Source organism: Arvicanthis niloticus, chromosome 23 (genome assembly GCF_011762505.2).
Source record: "Arvicanthis niloticus isolate mArvNil1 chromosome 23, mArvNil1.pat.X, whole genome shotgun sequence".
In the NCBI taxonomy this organism is placed as follows: domain Eukaryota; kingdom Metazoa; phylum Chordata; class Mammalia; order Rodentia; family Muridae; genus Arvicanthis; species Arvicanthis niloticus.
This window is the reverse complement of record NC_133430.1, coordinates 19,513,608-19,532,783: the sequence shown is the minus strand read 5'-3', so window position 1 is coordinate 19,532,783 and position 19,176 is coordinate 19,513,608. Positions and strand designations below refer to the sequence as shown.

At 39.5% G+C, this 19,176-nt stretch overlaps 1 protein-coding gene across 4 annotated transcripts in view; it reads left to right on the top strand.

Annotated features, from left to right (window-relative positions):
* Window positions 1-19,176, top strand: part of Spata7 (spermatogenesis associated 7) — a 44,645-nt gene that overhangs the window by 13,359 nt on the left and 12,110 nt on the right. For all 4 annotated transcript variants that reach the window (XM_076921460.1, XM_076921459.1, XM_076921458.1 and 1 more), the window contains exon 5: window positions 7,727-7,860. In XM_076921460.1, the coding sequence (XP_076777575.1) occupies window positions 7,727-7,860 (134 nt within the window). The remainder of the gene's footprint in view (window positions 1-7,726; window positions 7,861-19,176) is intronic.

Here is a 19,176-nt window from a genome sequence, read left to right as displayed (position 1 = left end):
AAAAAAAAAAAACCTACTAGCCAGTCGGTGGTGGCACATACCTTTAATCCCAGCACTTGGGAAGCAGAGGCAGGCGGATTTCTGAGTTCGAGGCCAGCCTGGTCTACAGAGTGAGTTCCAGGACAGCCAGGGCTACACAGAGAAACCCTGTCTCGAAAAACCAAAACAAACAAAAAACAAAACAAAAAAAAACAAAAACAAAAAAACCTACTAGAATATACTAATTTAGGGTGGATTAGCTAAAATCTTTTCCTTTGCTAGCCTGGCAAACCTCAGTTCATGACTCTGAAACTCATGTAAAGTTGGGAGAAGAGAACTGACTCCCACTATTGTCCTCTGCTCCTACACATATGTACTCCCACACATAACTCTGTGTGTGTGTGTGTGTGTGTGTGTGTGTGTGTGTGTGTGTGTTTGCAACCACATAAACATAGTCATGAAAAGAAAAATATATAACAAGTAGTGGCAGAGATGTAGATGAAAAGGGAATCAATCCATGTACAACCATTAGTGAGAATGTAAATTGGAGTGATAGCCACTTAACAATTGACATATAAGTTCTTTAAAATTTAACAATAGAAGTGCTCTACGTTGTAGCCTACTTCTGGCTATATATCTGAATGGAGTGAAGCCAATTTGTCTAACAGTCACACCCCTAAGCTTTTGGAATTATTCACAATAGCCAAGATACAGAAACAATCTAAATGCCCCCTAGCAGATAAATAACTAATGAATGTGTGTGAACATGCATGTGATATAACTCACTTTGTTTCAGCCTTAGAGAAAGGCAATACTTTCTAGGGTGTGAGTGAATCTGGAGGGCCATTGCCAAGCAGATAACCCAGACACAGAAAGACAAAGGCTGCGTCATCTCCCTTACATGTGGACTCCAAGTAGTCAAGGACTCCAGGTGGTGAAATCAGGAGAGTGTAGAATGGACATGGGGAGATGTTAGTCAAAGCGTAGCATTTTCAGTTGTGAAAACAGATAGTTCTAAAATGTACTATGAAGTGTCATTACCAATACTATCATCATGTGTTTCAAATTTCTTAAGTGTTCTTGATGCAAAAACCAAAAGTGAATATGTGAGTTTACAGTAGTCTTGATTAGGTAGGTCAGCATCAAAATACTGCTTTATATACCTTGTATATAACTCTGATCAGTTAATTATACCTCACTAAGGCCAAAAATTTACCAAGTGATCTTATAGATACACATTTATCTTGGAATAACTACCTTGTTAGGATAGCAATGAATATATTAACCAAAATAACATAAAGCTTGAAAGACTGAAAAACTAGTCAAATACAGATGGTAAACTTAAAAATACAATTGGAGCTGGGCGGTGGTGGCGCACACCTTTAATCCCAGCACTTGGGAGGCAGAGGCAGGCGGATTTCTGAGTTCGAGGCCAGCCTGGTCTTCAGAGTGAGTTCCAGGACAGCCAGGACTACACAGAGAAACCCTGTCTCAAAAAAACAAACAAACAAAAAAAAAATACAATTGACTCTCTATAGCTAGAAGTTCAATAATATAGATTCAACCAAATGCATATTTGTAAAAAGGTTCAGAAAAATACTTTGTTGGTGACATATACTACCTAGTTATTTCTCAGGCCATTCCTTAAATCATTTGTATGCACTTTACTTTCTATTATGCATCACAAGTAATCTAGGGATGGTTTAAAGTCTACAGGAAGACAGGTGGAAGATGGCTCAGTGGCTCAGAGTACTTGCTGCTGCTCTTGCACAGGATCTGAGTTCAGTTCCCAGCACCTGCCTCAGGCAGTTCACCTATATCTCCAACGCCAAGGAATCCAAAGTACATTCATGGCCTATGTGGACTCCAACATACATCTGCAAAACACTGTGCCCAACTCCAAGCACACAACTAAAAACACAATAAAAGTTCTTAAAAAGCAAAGCTAAGTAGAGAGGAGATAGTACACACAGGACTTAATGTTGCTAATATGTGAGGATCCAAGAGCCACTTTACTGTGGATACTCAAGCACTTATAATGCCATAAAATGAATGTTGCTTTTTACAACTTTAGTGTGTATTCTAAAATTAGCCTAAGTGGTCACTACAGGAAATGATTTGAACATTAGCGAGTGGGAGGGTAGCTCTATTGGGTATTTAAAAGTTTGGTACTAAGAAGCATTTATTAGTGAAATTGGAATGAGTACATAAATAAACATAATTCTGAAATGAGATAAAAATCTACACAGGGTTTCAACAAATTTAAAAGGCAGCTGTGTGTGAGAGAGAGCTGACTAGCCATTTGGGAAATGAAAATTAATATAATTCTCCTGTTTCTTTGTGTAAAATTCCATTTAGATCAATAATATAAATTATAAAATATGAAACCAGAAAGTAGTCTGGATTTTAGAATATTAGAACATGGATACAGGGCTGGAGAGATGGCTCAGTGGTTAAGAGTACTGACTGCTCTTCCAGAAGTCCTGAGTTCAATTCCCAGCAACCACATGGTGGCTCACAGCCATCTGTAATGGGATCCAATGCCCTCTTCTGGTATATCAGAAGACAGCAACAGTGTACCCATACATAAACTAAATAAATACTTAAAAAAAAAAAAAAGAACATGGATGCAATTAAAGGCACATTTATATTCATATTCTAAACAGTGATATGTTCTTAGTTTTGATTTTCAAGTATTTACATAAGACAGCATTTTTTTCTGTTCATTTCTTTCTCACTTAAAGTTAGATAACTTCAAAACAAATTTGAAAGCAAAATATCCTAAGTCAAATAGCATTCAACACATTTTTCCATGCAGTTATTTCAGTGGAGTTCTGGCTTGAACTTAGACCTATGTTCACATGTTAGCATTGATACTGTTTAATTGCACTTGGGCAGTGAGGGGAAATTGCTCTTATTTTCCTGTGATGAGCTTCCTGACTACTGAGATACATTTATGTCACCATAAACAAATAAAACTAGTAAGGGAGTAATGGCTCAGAGGGTGAGATTGCAAGCATGACAACCTGAGTTCAAATCCTCAGCACCCATGAAAGGCCAGGTGTGGCTTCACATACCTGTAACCCCTGTGCTGTAGCAGATGGAGACAGGAGGATCACTGGGGCTTGCTGCCAGCCAAGCTCCAGATTCAGTGCAAGACCCTGTCTCAAAGGAATACAGTAGAATGGTACAGCGGGATACCTGGTCTCTTCCCCTTAGCCTCTGTGCATGCACACATCCCCCATACGCACACAAATAGGATATGAGTTTTGGGGGTTTTTTGGGTTTTTTTGTTTGTTTGTTTGTTGGTTGGTTGGTTGGTTGGTTGGTTGGTTTTTTTTTTAAGATTTATTTATCTTATGAGTACACTGTAGCTGTCTTCAGAGACACCAGAAGAGGGCATCAGATCCCATTACGGATGGTTGTGAGCCACCATGTGGTTGCTGAGAATTGAACTCAGGACCTCTGGAAGAGCAGTCAGTGCTCTTAACCACTGAGCCATCTCTCCAGCCCCTAGATATGAGTTTTAAAATTAAAATCCATATTTGTCAGCTAAAATATTTATAGAGTGCCTACCATGTGCTACATGTTGCTCAAAAACTAAAGCTAAAATGTTGAACAAAAACTGATTTCCAGAGCTTCCCGTATAATGGGAGGAGACAAACAACGAGCTTATACAAAGAAGTAAATTATGTCAGATGAGGATTCCTACAGTGAGAGAGGTAGAGCCTGGTAAAGGAAGCTGGGATCCCCTTGGAGGAGACTTCCTTTTTTTGTCTTGGAGGGACAAGCAGAAACTTGAAAGAATTTAGAGTATTGTGGCCATCCAGGGAAAGAGAAATCGAGTGAGAAGAAACAGCCTTGAATGGAACCATGATTGATGAATTAAGAGAAACAGTGTGGGTGTGTGCACTGCACCTTCAGAAGAGTGATAGATGATGTCACCCTGACTGACAGAGGTGTACACTGAGGGGACTTGGCCTTCATGCTGAATGAAGCCAAAGCCACTGGAGGTCTCGAGTACAGGCAACACAGCCAGTTTCACTTTTCAAAGTGTCCCTCTGGCTACTGAGGTGAAATGTCTACAGAATGCCATCACTGAAGAGTGTGGATAGGTAGAGGATAGACCACATTGATAGCAGTGAGGAGAGAATGAAATGGTTTCTGTGGAAACATTCCAAACATGTCTGCCAATGGCTTAGATAGGACTAGGGTGTGGGAAAAGGAGGGAAGAAAGAAAGGAAAGGAGTCAGGGATGACTTGCCAACCACAAAGATGGGACTATGATTTACTAGACTAAAGAGTATGCTAGAAAAGATTTGGGGGAGGAAATGAACTAGGACATCAATCTTCATCATCTTAAGTCAAAATGACTACCTATTGGTTGGGGCCAGAGAGATAGCTTGGCAGGTAAGTGTACTTGCTACCTACCAAGTCTGACAACAGGAGTTTGATCACCAGGACCTACCTGGTGGAAGAGAAGTGACTCCTCTAACCTCTACGTGCATAGCATGGCATGTGTGCCCCCAATAAATTACGTAAATGTAATTTAAAGTAATAAACAAACCAGTTGTGTCTTAAAGGCAATTAGAATGAATCTGGGGTTCAGAATAGAGATAAAATCTTGAGAGTTAACAGAATTGGGTGGTATTTAAAGCCTAGCTGTCATATTTTGTTTTTAAATTTTAACTTAATTCTCATTTATTCATGATATACATTATATTGCTTTAAATCATTTAAGGCATGTGTTTGTTGTTTTTGCCATGTAGAGAAAAGTATAATGGCGAAATTCGGAAAGATTGTAATCTCCAAATGGCTAACTAGTAGCCATCATTACTCCTTATCCTACTGAGTTTATGATTATCCTAATTGATCTGGATAACTCAGAAATAGGTTTATGGCATAAAACAATGCATCCCTGGACTTAGTCATCTGTGTTTTCATGCTCTGTACGGTCCCGATATGGCTAGTGCTGTCTTGATCATTTCAATTTCCACATTATCCAAATTGAAATATACTTAAATAGTGTTATATATATCATATTAGACTAGCTTTACCAATTTTTGTTTTTGTTTGTTTTGATGTTTTTTTTCTTTTTTGCTTTACCAATTTTTTAAACATTTTATTTTGTATGTATGTTTGCCTGCATGTATATCTGTATACCATATATGTGCAGTGTCCATAGAGGCCAGAAGAGGGCATTGGATCCCCAGGACTGGAGTTAATAGACAATTGTGAGCTGCCATTTGGGTGCTATGAAAGAACAGCCCGTGCTCTTAAAATGATGAGCCACTTCTCCAGCTCCAGCTTTCAAATTTTTGGTTGAACATGCCCTCTTAATTTCTTTAGTTTCTCTTACTTACATATTTTATTTTTTAATTTCATTAAAAAATAAATATATGTATTTATGTGTATATATGAGGGCATGCATGTGCCATGTTGTACATTTGGAAGTCAGGCTCAGCCCTCACGTCCACCTTGTTGGAGACAGAGTCTATTGCTCGTCACTGGATATGCTAGGCTAGCTGGCCAGCAAGCCTCTAGCTGGTTACCTGACTATGCCTCCCATCTCACCAGAGGAATGCTGCTGGCTTTGCATGGGTTCTGGGGATCTGAACTCAAGTCCTTATGCTTGCTTAGCAAGCACTTTATCTGCAGAGCTATCTCTCCAGTCTAAAACTATTTTATTTTTAAAAATTTACTCATTTTTAATTGACACATAAAATTTTACCTATTTATGAAGTACTACACAAGTTTTACTTTTATAGAAGTTTTAATTGTTGTTCTCAATAAAAATATCAGTAACAATACTTATGCTATAAATTCTGATTTTTACCAAATGTACAAAATTGTGCAAATAATTTTAAAACATTTTCATTGCCACATAAGTCCCTGTACCCAATTTTTAGCCACACAATTTCCACCCCTAACCCTGAGAAATTAGTTTCCTCTTTCAAGTTGTCTTTTCTAAACATCTCATATCCAAGAATAATTTGTGTCTGTATATAATTCATTGTGTCTGCAGACATTGTACACATAAAATAAAAATGTTAATGAATATTATATTTTCATGTGGAAGTCTGTTTTGAATTCTTGGGAAGTATACCTTTTTTATATTTGTCTGTGTGTATGTGTGTGCATACATGTGTGCAATCATGTGCCACAGTGAGTATGCAAAAATGAAGGACAACTTGTGGCTACACATCCCCTGCAACTAGGAGTCTCAGCTAGAGTCACCACCATAGACTTCCTGGGACCTCTCCCATCCCTGCCAACTTCTGTTCTCTCTCCCTGCCCTCTTTCCTCTGCTTTCCCTACACCTGTCTTCCCCTCTCCCCTTCCCTTTCCAATCCCTTCTGCCACCCAGTTCCCTCCCTCCATCCACCTTTGATGACCAACTTATTTCCCCTTCTGAGTGAGATTCAAACATCCTCCCTTGGGCCCTTGTCAGTTAGCTTCTTTGGGTCTGTGGATTGTAGAGTGGTAATCCTGTACTTTCTGGCTGTACCCACTTATAAGTGAGTGCATATTATGCATGTCCTTTTGGATCTGGGTTACCTCACTCCAGATGATGTTTTTTCTAGTTTCACCCATTTGCCTACAGATTTCATGTTGTCCTTGTTTTTAATAGCTGAGTAGTATTCCATTGGGTAAATGAAACACATGTTTTGTTTGTTTATTTGTTTTCCATTCTTTGAATGAGAGATATCTGGGATGTTTCCAGTTTCTGACTATTATGAATAAAGTTGCTATGAACATAGTGGAGCACATGACCTTGTGGTATGGTGGCACATCTTCTGGGTATATGCCTAGGAGTTGGTATAGCTGGAGCAGAACCATTCCCAGTTTTCTGAGAAACCTCCAAATTGATTTCCAGCGTGGTTGTACAAGTTAGCACTCTCACCAGCATTGGAGGAAGGTTTGTTCCACATCCTCACCGTGATGAGCTGTTGCTTGAATTTTTGATCTTAGTCATTCTGACTGGTGTAAGACGGACTCTCAGAGTCATTTTGATTTGCATTTCCCTGATGACTAAGGACATTGAACATTTCTTTATGTGCTTCTCGGCCATTAAAGATTCCTCTGTTGAGAATTCTCTGTTCACCTCTGTACCCCACATTTTAAATTGGGTTATTTGGTTCACTAGCATTTCTAATGAATGCTAGTAAGAAGTTCTAATGAACTTCTGTTTCTTGTAAGAAACAGAAGTCAGTTGCCCGACTGCAAATGTCTTTAAAATGTTGGCATGGCTTTGCTGTTGTGCTTGCTCATTTGAGTGTTGCTTTCAAGCTGGCCTTGAACTCCCAGCCCAAGTGCTTTTTCTACTTCTACTCTCTGTTTGGAATTTCTATAAATTATACCTAGGATCTCCACAAGTGCTTTTTCTACTTCTACTCTCTGTTTGGAATTTCTATAAATTATACCTAGGATCTCCACAAGTGCTTTTTCTACTTCTACTCTCTGTTTGGAATTTCTATAAATTATACCTAGGATCTCCTTATACAGAGAAGTATATAGATCTTAATCATATATGGTAGTATAAATATGTTTAACAAGAAAGATGTGCCAGCTGTGCATGGGGTATTGGCCTTGGTCACCGCAATGGAGAGTCCTCCGTGCAAGATCATAGCAGCTTCTAGAACAGCCAGGGCCAAGGGGGAAATCATGGATTTTATTAGTCTAACAAGACCAAAAAGTTACTATTTATGTTTTGTTGCTGTTTTAAAAAATTGGTTTCCTTCCTTAGATGCTGACCAACAACGAAGAGAGAAACTGAGGAAGGAATTGGCACGATGTGAGAAGGAGTTCAAATTAAGTAAATCTGCGATGCAGGCCAATTCTAAGATGAATTCCAAGTTCTTTGTAAACTCTTTGCAGAAGGTAAGGTGGTTCCTTTGCTCCTTAAAACAGGTGTTTGTAAGGCACATCATTGCTGCAGCCTGGCTTGAGCTGCAGGTTTGGGTAGGTTTGGGTCAGCGAACTTTGAGCATCAAGAGCCAAGGGGTTCTCCTGTGTGCCTTTTAGGCCATGCCACCTGACACCTGTCTTGTCAAATTTGCCTGCAAGTAGAAAGCCACCACTGTGGAAATAAATTCCGAGCTGCACTCCATTCACTAGCTGGGAATGACAACTCGGCCTGCAGGCTGTAGTTGGCTGGCCTGGTCTGTGGTTTTCTTGTTTGTATTCCTCTTCAACATTTGTTTCAAAAAGTATTCTTCTTCTCACAGTTGGATGAGAAGTGATGACAGTTTTCAGAGTCTCTCCAATGGATAGATTTTGTTTTTTAGTTAAAAACATTTTTAATACAATGTATGTTGGTCTCAATGAGTAATTTTATTCAGTGCTCTTTTTGCATTTCTTGGCAAAAATGCTGTGATTTTTATCTTTTAATGTAGTGAGTGACTTATGTCCTGGAACTTGCTTTGTAGACCAGACTGGCCTCAAACTTAGAGCTCCACCTCTACCTCTCTGGTGCTGTAATTAAAGCATTAGGTTTTCTATGTTGCTGAATTGAGTGGCTAAAACTTTAAGATTTTGGCATCTGAACACTGTTGTTACTGCTATACATTTTTATTTCTATCTGGTTATCATTATCTCTTTTTCTGTATTCTAGCTTATAGAAGTTGGAAATTAATTGATTTTTTATGGGTGCTATTTTTTATTTAAAAATAATTTTCATACAATATATTTTGACCATATTTGTTCTCCTTCCCCCACTTCGTCTTTACCTACCAAATTTCATGTTCCCTCTCTCTCTTTCAAAAGTTAAAATGAAGAATAACAAAATGAAAATTAAAGCAAACAAACAATAAGACAAAACCAACCAAAGTGCACAAAAAGCAGAGTCCTTTTGTGCTGGCCAACTCCAGGCCTGGAGTCCGGCTCATACTCAGGGTCACTTGCACACAGCTTCTTAGGTAAGGTGGAACTTGTGTTCACTTTCCCCTCCCCATGCTGGGATCTTGTCTTGTTTGAACCTGTGTTGCCAGGCAGTGGTAGTACACACTTTTAATCCCAGCACTTGGGAGGCAGAGGCAGGTGGATTTCTGAGTTCGAGGCCAGCCTGGTCTACAGAGTGAGTTCCAGGACAGCCGGGGCTACACAGAGAAACCCTGTCTCAAAAAACAAAACAAAAAAACAAAAACAAAAAAAGGAAGAAGGAAAAAAAAATAAAAGATGACCCTGTGCAGGTCCTGTGTGTACTGTCTCTCTGTGTATCCGCCATGTTGTCTGAAAACCCTGTTTCTTTGGAATCATCCAGCACATGTGGATCTTACCATCTCTCCACCGACTTTCCCACACAGACCCTGACCTTGAAGGGAGCTGTTTGATAAATACATCCCATTTAGGACAGAGTGCTCTCACCCTCTGTACATTGTCCAGTTGTCTTCGAGTTCTCTTGCAAAACAAGCTTCTCTGATGAGGCTGGCTGATGCACTGACTTGCAGACTTCATGCTTTTAGTTTTCTGAACAGCTGTCTTTTTTAATGTTATGTAACTCAACATTGAAATGTTTACTTTTACAAACTTTAGCACTGTAGCGACCTAACATGTTTCTTTCACCCATTGTGAAATGATGAAATTCCAGTGTTCTTTCCTCTCCAGCCTCCTCTAGATCACAGTACTTTGATGTGATTATAAGATTCTGTGGAATTTTACCCATTTCAGCATATATCTTTAAAGTGGAGCTGTCATATGGCCAGGCGTAGCGTGTGGTGCATGCCTGCAGTTCCAGCTAGTCATGGGGTCATGGCACACGAGGCAGGACACTACAAGCCCACCTTTCTTATGCCATAAAATTAGTAATATATTCTCTCTCTCTCTCTCTCTCTCTCTCTCTCTCTCTCTCTCTCTCTCTCTCTCGGTTTTTCAAGACAGGGTTTCTCTGTGTAGTCTGTGTAGTCCTGGCTGTCCTGGAACTCACTCTGTAGACCAGGCTGGCCTCAGAAATCCGCCTGTCTCTGCCTCCCAAGTGCTGAGATTAAAGGCGTGTGCCACCACTGCCCGGCAGTAATTCTTTAATATTGCCAAATACCATGTTTTGATTTCACACAGTCTCATAATTTTTTTGTTTGTTAGAATTGATATCTAGTTAACTTCAATTAATTGATATTTGTTTAAAAATCTATACTTTTCCTCCTATCCCTGTTATCACTGTATAATTTATATGTGAGGAAAATCTGAGCTAGTAATAAATCTTGGCTTAAAACTTTGCAGAATTCTGAATGATGTTAAATTTCTACTGCAAACTTTTTGGGGAGTTAGGTCCCTAAGGCCTGCAGTCTCCCTGAGTGCCAGGGTTCAAGATGGGCAAGTCACCAGTTAGATAGAGAACAGCATTGAGAGTGACCGTGTCTCAAGTTCAAGCCCTGACATCCATGGTATAGGTAAAAACAGGGGAGAAAGGAAGATAGGAAGGAGAGAAAGAAAGGAACAAAAAAGGAAAGAAGAAAGAAAAAGAATCAGGCAAGCCTACTTGGCAGAACAGGTTCCCTGCTACTTACTGAGCACTGGATCGTGGACCTTTAACTCTAGGTCTTTTCAGTACAAACGAAGGTGTGGCTTATCAGTAGGCAGTGAGAAAGGCTCTGGTATTGGAGCCATTCTGGAGAATCTGGACTCATTTCCTCCTTGAGAAGTATGGAGAAGCTATAAAGCAGTTTTTAGTTAGACAATGGTGTCATCCCTTTAATAAAGACTAACTACACTAGCTACAGTGACCAACAGACTACTTACAGGACAACTGCAGTAGTCTGGCAAAGAAAGATTAAGAGCTGGTCCCTGGCAGTATAGAAAACACAAGGAATTCAAGGCAGGTTTATTATTATTTAGAAAGTGGAATTGCTAGGACTTGGGATCTGGTTTGATGATATGAACAGAAAGGCTGAAGCGAAAAGGATTCCCAGGCTTCTGATAGGAACAGGACGAATAAGAATGAGGGAGTGTAGATAAAAGGCATGAATTTCCTGTTTGGCATACTCGTGGCTTAGGAACATTGAGTGTATTCAGGAGACGCTGGGCATAAGTATCTCTTTCAGGAGAGAGATCTTGGAGTCAGCAGGTAGGGTTGAGAGCTCCCTAGGCTGTTCTATAGTTGTAAGGCCAGGAAGGCTGCTTCCCTTGGAATAATTTTGTTCCATTCTCTGCACTGTGATACCACTTGGTATCTGTCCGTCCATGAGGGACTTGCAAATCGAATTTTTTTAACATTTATTTTATTTATTGTATGTATCTGTATGAGTGCCTGCATGTATGTTATATTACCACACATATGCCGTGAGCCCTTAGAGGCCAAAATGAGACATTGGATTCCCTAGAACTGGAGTTACAGGTGGTCGGGAACTGCCGTGTGGATCCTAGGAGCTGCATACAGGTCCTTCCCTAGAATAAAAATGTTCTTGATCTGGACCATCTGGCCAGCCCCTATATTTTTATGACTATTAAAATGGTTTATTCTCTTAACATTTTGAATATAAAGTAAATAATTTTGAGGTAAGAATAGTTTATTGAAATTTTTTAAATTATTTACTTTAATTTACTTTATTGAACCACTTGTTTGCCTTCATGGTAGTTTGTATATACCTTTATACATTTTTATAGTTCCATTTACAAATAATAGTAATTTTATTGCATATTTTATTTATTTACATTTCAAATGTTATCCCCTTTCAAGTTTCCCCTCTGGAACCCCCCTATCCCATCCTCCCTCTCCTGCTTCTATGAGGGTGTTCACCCACCCACCCACACACTCCCACCTCCCTGCCCTGCCATCCTCCTACACTGGGGCATCAAGCCTTCATGGACATTCATGCCCAGGACCAAGGGCCTCTCCCTCCATTGGTGTCCAACAAGGCCATTCTCTGCTACATATGTAGCTAGGGCCATGGGTCACTCCAAGTGTTCTATTTGGTTGGTGGTTTAATCCCTGAGAGCTCTGGGGGATCTGGTTGTTTGATATTATTGTTCTTGGGGCTGCAAACCCCTTCAACTCCTTCAGTCCTTTCTCTAACTCCTTCATTGGGGACCCCGTGCTCAGTCCAGTGGTTGGCTGTGAGCATCTGCCTCTGTATTTGTCAGATTCTGCCAACTATATCAGGCTCCTGTCAGCAAGCACTTCTTGGCATCCGCAGTAGTGTCTGGGTTTGGTGTCTGTATATGGGATGGATGGATTCCCAGGTGAGGCAGTGTCTGGATGACCTTTCCTTCAGTCTTAGCTCCACACTATACCACTCCTTGGCCAAAAGATGCTCCAACATATAACAAGAACACTTGCTCCACTATGTTCACAGCAGCCTTATTTACAATAGCCAGAGGCTGGAAAGAACCCAGATATCCTTCAACAGAGGAATGGATACAGAAAATGTGGTACATTTACACAATGGAGTACTATTCAGCTATTAAAAACAACGACTTCATGAAATTCTTAGGCAAATGGATGGAACTAGAAAATGCCGTCCGGAGTGAGGTAACCCAATCACAAAAGAACACACATGGTATGTACTCACTGATAAGTGGATATTAACCCACAAGCTCGGAATACCCAAAATACAATTCACAGACCACATGAAGCTCAAGAAGGAAGTCATTGCCGAGCAGTGGTGGTGGTGCACACCTTTAATCCCAGCACTTGGGAGGCAGAGGCAGGCAGATTTCTGAGTTCCAGGCCAGCCTGGTCTACAAAGTGAGTTCCAGGTCAGCCAGGACTACACAGAGAAAACCTGTCTCAAAACAAAACAAAACAAAACAAGAAGAAGAAGAAGGAAGTCCAAAGTGTGGATGTTTTAGTCCTTAGAAGAGGGAACAAAATACTCACAGGAGATAGAGGGTGAGAGGGACTTTGGAAGATGAGGGGAGGGGTGGGGGAAGGGGGCAGGATCAGGTATGAGAGGAGACAGGGATGATATACAGAGGGTCAGGGATGTGAACAGAGGTGTGTAGCAATGGGGGATGGGGAACTGGGGGTAGCCATCAGCAAGTCCCAGATGCCAGGAAAGCAAGAGGCTCCCAGGACCCAACAGGAATGAGATTAGCTGAAATGTTCAACAAAGGGGAGGGAGAACCTATAGAGACCATATCCAGAGGTTAGGCAAGGCCCCCAGTTAGGTGATGGGGCTACCCCCTCATCTCTAACTTTTTAACCCGGAATTGCTCTTGTCTAAAGGAAAAACGGAGACAAAATAATAGTAATTTTTAATTTGCCTATATTTTTGTCTACATTTTTAATTGATTTATTTATTTTATATTCTGATCATAGCTTCCCCTACCTCCTCTCCTCCCAGTCTCTCAGTCTTACCTCACCTTCCCCGACTTCTACCTCTCCTCAAGAAAGGGGAGGCCTCCCATGGTTGTCAACCTGCCTTGACATATCAAGTTGCAGTAAGACTAGGCACATGTTCTTCTATTGAGGCTAGACAAGGCAGCCCAGTTAGGGGAAAGGGATCCAAAGGCAGGCAGTGCAGTAAGAGACAGCCCCTGCTCCCGCTTTAGGAGTCCCACATGAAGACCAAGCTACCCAACTGTAACGTATGTGCAGAGGGCCTAGGTCAGTCCCCGAATGCTCTCTAGTTGGCACGTCAGTCCAGATTAGTTGATTCTGTAGGTTTTCTTATGGTGTCCTTGACCCCTCGTTCCTTTAAACCTTCCCCTCCGTGTCTTCCATAGGACTCCCCAATCTCCACTTAACGTTTGGCTGTGGTCTCTGTATCAGTTTTCATCAGTTGCTGGGTGAAGCCTCTCTGAGGACAGTTATGCTAGCCTCCTGTCTGCAAGTATAACAGAATATCACTAATAGTGTCAAGGGTGGAATGGGTCTCAAGATGACAGTAATTGATTGGCCTTTCCCTCAAATTCTGCTCTATCATTTACTCCTGCACATCTTGTAGACAGGACGAATTGTGGGTCAAAGGTTTTATGGCTGGGTAGGTGTCCTAATTCCTCTATTGGAAGTCTTACCTGGTTACAGGAGATGGCCAGTTCAGGCTCCATATCCCCCATTGCTACGAATAGAGACTAATATCCACTTATGAGTGAGTACATGTGTGTCTCTCAGGGTCTGGGTTACCTCATTCAGGATGATCTTTTCTAATTTGATCCACTTGTCAGCAGATTTCTTGATGTCATTGTTTTAAATGGCTGAGTAATACTCCATTGTGTAAATTTCTTTATACATTTTCTTTATTCATTCTTCTGTTGAGGGACATCTGGGTTGTTTCCAGCTTCTGGCTATTACATATAAAGCTTCTATGAACATAGTGGAGCATGTGTCCTTGTGGTATGATGGAACTTCTTTTGGGTATATGCCCAGGAGTCGTATAGCTGGGTCCTGAGGTAAGTCTATTCCCAATTATCTGAGAAACTGCCAAATTGATTTCCAGAGTGATTGTACAGGTTTGCACTCCCACCAGCAATGGAGAAGTGACCCCTTTCATATCCTCACCAACATGGGCTGTTGCTTGAGTTTTTTATTTTAGCTATTCTGACAGGTGTAGTCTTAGAGTTGTTTTCATTTACCCTGATGACTAAGGATGTTGAAGATTTAAGTGCTTCTTGGCCATTAGAAATTCCTCTGTTGAGAATTCTTTGTTTAAATCTGTATCCATTATTTAATTGGGTTATTTGGTTTGCTGATGTCTAGTTTCTTGAGTTCTCTATATACTTTTGGATGTTTTGGTCTCTGTCAGATATGGAGTTGATGAGAATCTTTTCCCCTTCTGTAGGCTGACATGTTGTCCTTTTGACAGTGTCCATTGCCTTACAGAAGGTTATCAGTTTCATGAGGTTCCACTTATTGTTGATCTTAGTGCCAGTTGGTGTTCTGTTCAGGAAGTTGTCTCCTTTGCCAATGCATTCAAAGCTATTCCCCCTTTCTCTTCTATCAGATTTAGTGTATCCAGTTTTATGTTGGGGTCTTTGATCCACTTGGACTTGAGTTTTGTGCAGGGCGATAGATATGTCTATATTTTCATTCTTCTACATGCAGACATCGAGTTGGGCCAGCACCATTTGTTGAAGATGCTTTCTTTTCTCCATTCTATAGTTTGGGCTTCTTTGTCAAAAATCAAGTGTCCATAGGTGTGTGTGTTTACTTCTGGTTCTCCAATTTCATTGATCAACCTGTTTTTATGCCAGTAACATGAGGTTTTTATTACTATTGCTCTATATTATAGCTTGAAAACAGGGATGGTGATACCTACCTTCAGAAATTCTTTTATTGTACAGGATTGTTTTATCTTTCAAGGTCTATAAAGAACTGTGTTGGAATTTTGATGAGAATTAGATTAAATCTGTAGATTGCTCTTGGTAGAATGGCCATTTTTACTGTTAATCCTATGGATACATGAGCATGGGAGATCTTCCCATCTTCTGACATACCTTCTTTAGTTTCCTTCTTCATAGATTTGAAGTTCTTGTCATATAGGTCTTTTACTTACTTGGTTAGAGTTACACCAAGATATTTTTATTACTTGTGGCTATTGTAAAGGGTACTGTTTTCCTAATTTTTTCCCAGCCCATTTATCATTCATATACAGAAGGGCTACTGTTTTTGTTTTGTTTTGTTTTTTGTTAACTTTGTATCTAGCCACTTTGCTGGAGGTGTTTATCAGCTGTAGAAGTTCTCTAATAGAATTTTGGGGGTCACTTATGTATACTATCATATTATTTGCAAATAGTGATGCTTTGAATTCTTCCTCTCCAATTTGTATTCTCTTGATCTCCTTTAGCTGTCTTATTGCTCTACCTAAAACTTCAAGTACTCTATTAAATAGATATAAAGAGCGTGGACAACCTTGTCTTGTCCCTGATTTTAGTAGAATTGCTTTAAGTTTCTCTCCATTTAATTTGATGGTGGCTATCAGCTTGTTGTATATTATCTTTATCATGTTTAGGTATGTGTCTTATATCCCTGATCACTCTTAAGACTTTTTATCACAAAGGGTGTTAGATTTTGTCAAAGGCTTTTCAGCATCCAGCAGGATGATCTTGTGGGGTTTTTTTTTTCTTTCAGTTTGTTTATATGATAGATTGCATTGAGAGATTTTTGTATGTTGAACCACCCCTGGATCTCTGGTATGAAGCCTACTTAATCATGGTGGATGATATTTTTGATATGTTCTTAGATTTGGTTTGTGAGTATTTTCTTGAGTACTTTTGCATCAATGTTCATAAAGAAGACTGATCTGAAATTCTCTTTCATAGTTGAATCTTTGTGTAGTTTAGGTATCAGGGTGACTGGCCTCATAAAATGAATTTGACAGTGTTCCTTCTGTTTCTATTTTATGTAATAATTTGAGGAGTATTGGTATTCACTCTTCTTTGAAGTCTCTGGAATAATTCTACATTAAAATCATCTGGCCCTGGATTGATTGATTGATTGATTGGGAAACTTTTAATGACCAATTCTATTTCCTTCAAGGTTATAGGTTTGTTTAGATTGTTTGCCTGATCTTGCTTTAGTAAGTGGTATCTATCAAGAAAATAGTCAATTTCATTTAAATTTTTCAGTTTTGTAGAGTACAGGTTATTGAAGTAAAACCTAATGATTCTTTGGATTTTCAGTGTGTGTTCTTATGTCCCCCTTTTCATTTCTGAATTTACTAATTAATTATTTTCTTTCTTCCTTTTAGTTAGTTTGGCTAAGAATTTATCTAGCTTGTTGATTTTTCTCAAAGAACAAGCTCTCGGTTTTGTTGACTCATTGTATTGTTTTCTTTATTTCTAATTGATTGATTTTAGCCATGAGTTTATTTTCTGCACTCTACTCCTCTTGGGTGTGTTTGCTTCTCTTTGTTCTAGAGCTTTCAGGTATGTTGTTAAATCACTAGTATGAAATCTCACTAATTTCTTTATGAAGGCACTTATTGCTATGAATTTTCGTCTTAGCATTGCCTTCATTGTGTCCTTAAGCTTAGATATGTTATGCATTCATTTTCATTGAATTCTAGAATGTCTTTATTTCTTTGACCTAGAGGTCCTTCAGTAGAGAGTTGTTTAGTTTCCATGATTTTTTAGGCTTTCTGTTGTTTCTGTTGTTGAAGTCTAGCTTCAGTGGTGGTCTGATAAGATACAAGGAGTTATCTTGGTTTTCTTGTATTTGTTTTGTGACTGAGTATTTGGCCAATTTTGGAGAAGGTTCTGTGAAGTACCGAGAAGAAGATATATTGCTTTCTGTTTGGGTGAAATGTTCTATAGATATTGTTAGGTCCAAAGTCAGAACATTCATTAGTTCCATAATTTTTCTGTCTGGATGACCTGTCCATTGGTGAGAGTGGCATGATGAAATTTCCCACTATTAATGTGTGGGGTTCAATTTATGATTTAAGCTTTAGTAAAGTTAAGAATGTGGGTATTCCCATCTTAAGAATCTCAAAATTATTGTTAACTGGAGATAAATACTTAGAATACTCATTTTCCTTTTTGAAGCCCAGCAAGTTTCTATTAAAATTACTACTGAAATATCAAAAAAAAAAAAAAAGAATGTGGGTATTCTTGCATTTGGGGCATAGATATTCAGAATTGAAGTGTCATCTCGGTGGTTTTTTTCTTTTGATTAGTGTCCTTCATCTCTTTTGATTAATCATGGTTGGAAGTCAATTTTATTAGATATTAGAATGGCTACCCCAGCTTGCTTCTTGGGTCTGTTTCCTTAATAATCTTTTTCTAGCTTTTCACTCTGAAGTAACGTCTGTCTTTGATGTTGAGGTGTGGTTCTTTATGCAGCAGAATGATGGATTCTGTTTTCACACCCATTCTGATTGTGTCTTTTTATTGAGAAATTGAGTCCATTGATGTTGAAATATATTAATGACCAGCGATTGTTAATTCTCATTATTTTGATGGTGGTGGTGGTACTTTGTGTGGGGTGTGTGTGTGTGTGTGTGTGTGTGTGTGTGTGTGTGTTTTCCTTCTTTTGTTTTTGCTGGTGTGAAATTATTTCCTGTGGTTTTTTTGGATGTAGTTAAGCTCCTTGGGTTGGAGTTTTCCTTCTAGTATCTTTTGTAGAGCTGGATTATGGATAGATATTGTTTAAATTTGGTTTTATCATGGAATATCTTGTTTTCTATCTATAGTGCCAGAAAATTTTGCTGGGTATAGTAGTCTGGGCTGGCATGTGTGGTCTCTTAGAGAGTACAAAACATTTGCCCAGGACCTTCTGGCATTTAAAGTCTCTGTTGAGAAGTCAGGTATAATTATGATAGGTCTGCCTTTATATGTTACTTGGCCTTTTTTCTGTGTAGCTTTAATATTCTTTCTTTGTTCTGTACACTTAGTGTTTTGATTATTATGTAGTTGGAGGATTTTCTTTTTTGGTCTAGTCTATTTGGTGTTCTATACCTTCTTGTATGTTTACAGGGATCTCTTTCTTTAGGTTAGGGAAATTTTCTTCTATGATTTAGTTGAAAATATTTTCTAGGCCTTTGACCTGGGAGTCTTCTTCTATTCCTATTAATCTTAGGTTTAGTCTTTTCAGTGTCCCATATTTCCTGAATGTTTTATGTCAGGAACTTTTCGATTTAACATTTTCTTTGATCAATGTATCGATTTCTTCTATCCTATCTTCTATTCCTGAGATCTCTCTTCCATCTCTTGTGTTCTGTTGGTGATGCTTGTGTCTGTAGTTCCTGTTCTCTTCCCTAGGTGTTCCATCTTCAGGATTCCCTCAGTCTGTGTTTTCTTTATTGCTTCTATTTCCATTTTCGGGTCTTGAACAGTTTCATTCATTTCCTTCATCTGTTTGATTGTATTTTCCTACATTTCTCTAAGGTATTTATTCATTTCCTCTTTAAAGGCATCTGTCATCTTCATAAGATTGGATTTAAGGTCATTTTCTTATACTCTGGCTGTGTTGGGATATCCAGGGCTTGCTATAGTAGGATAGCTGGACTCTGGTGGTGCCATATTACTCTGACTGTTGTTGATTGTGTTCTTACACAGCCCTGCGGCCATCGGGTTGACTCTTGTACCCAAAGGTTTCCAGGAATGCAGGCAGAGCTGTGAGCAGAGGACATGGGGCAGTTTACTACTATTGGGTGTGCTTTACAGGGACTTGGAAGGCAGAGGATTCGGGGAGCAGGGTCTGCCCTGTTTGTCCCTGGTGTCAGCAGGCCTCTGAGAATCCAGGCAGAGCCCTGGGCTGGAAGATGGAGCTCAGGGACAAAGGCTCTGTTCACCACTGCTGGGGACCCGGGTTACCTACAC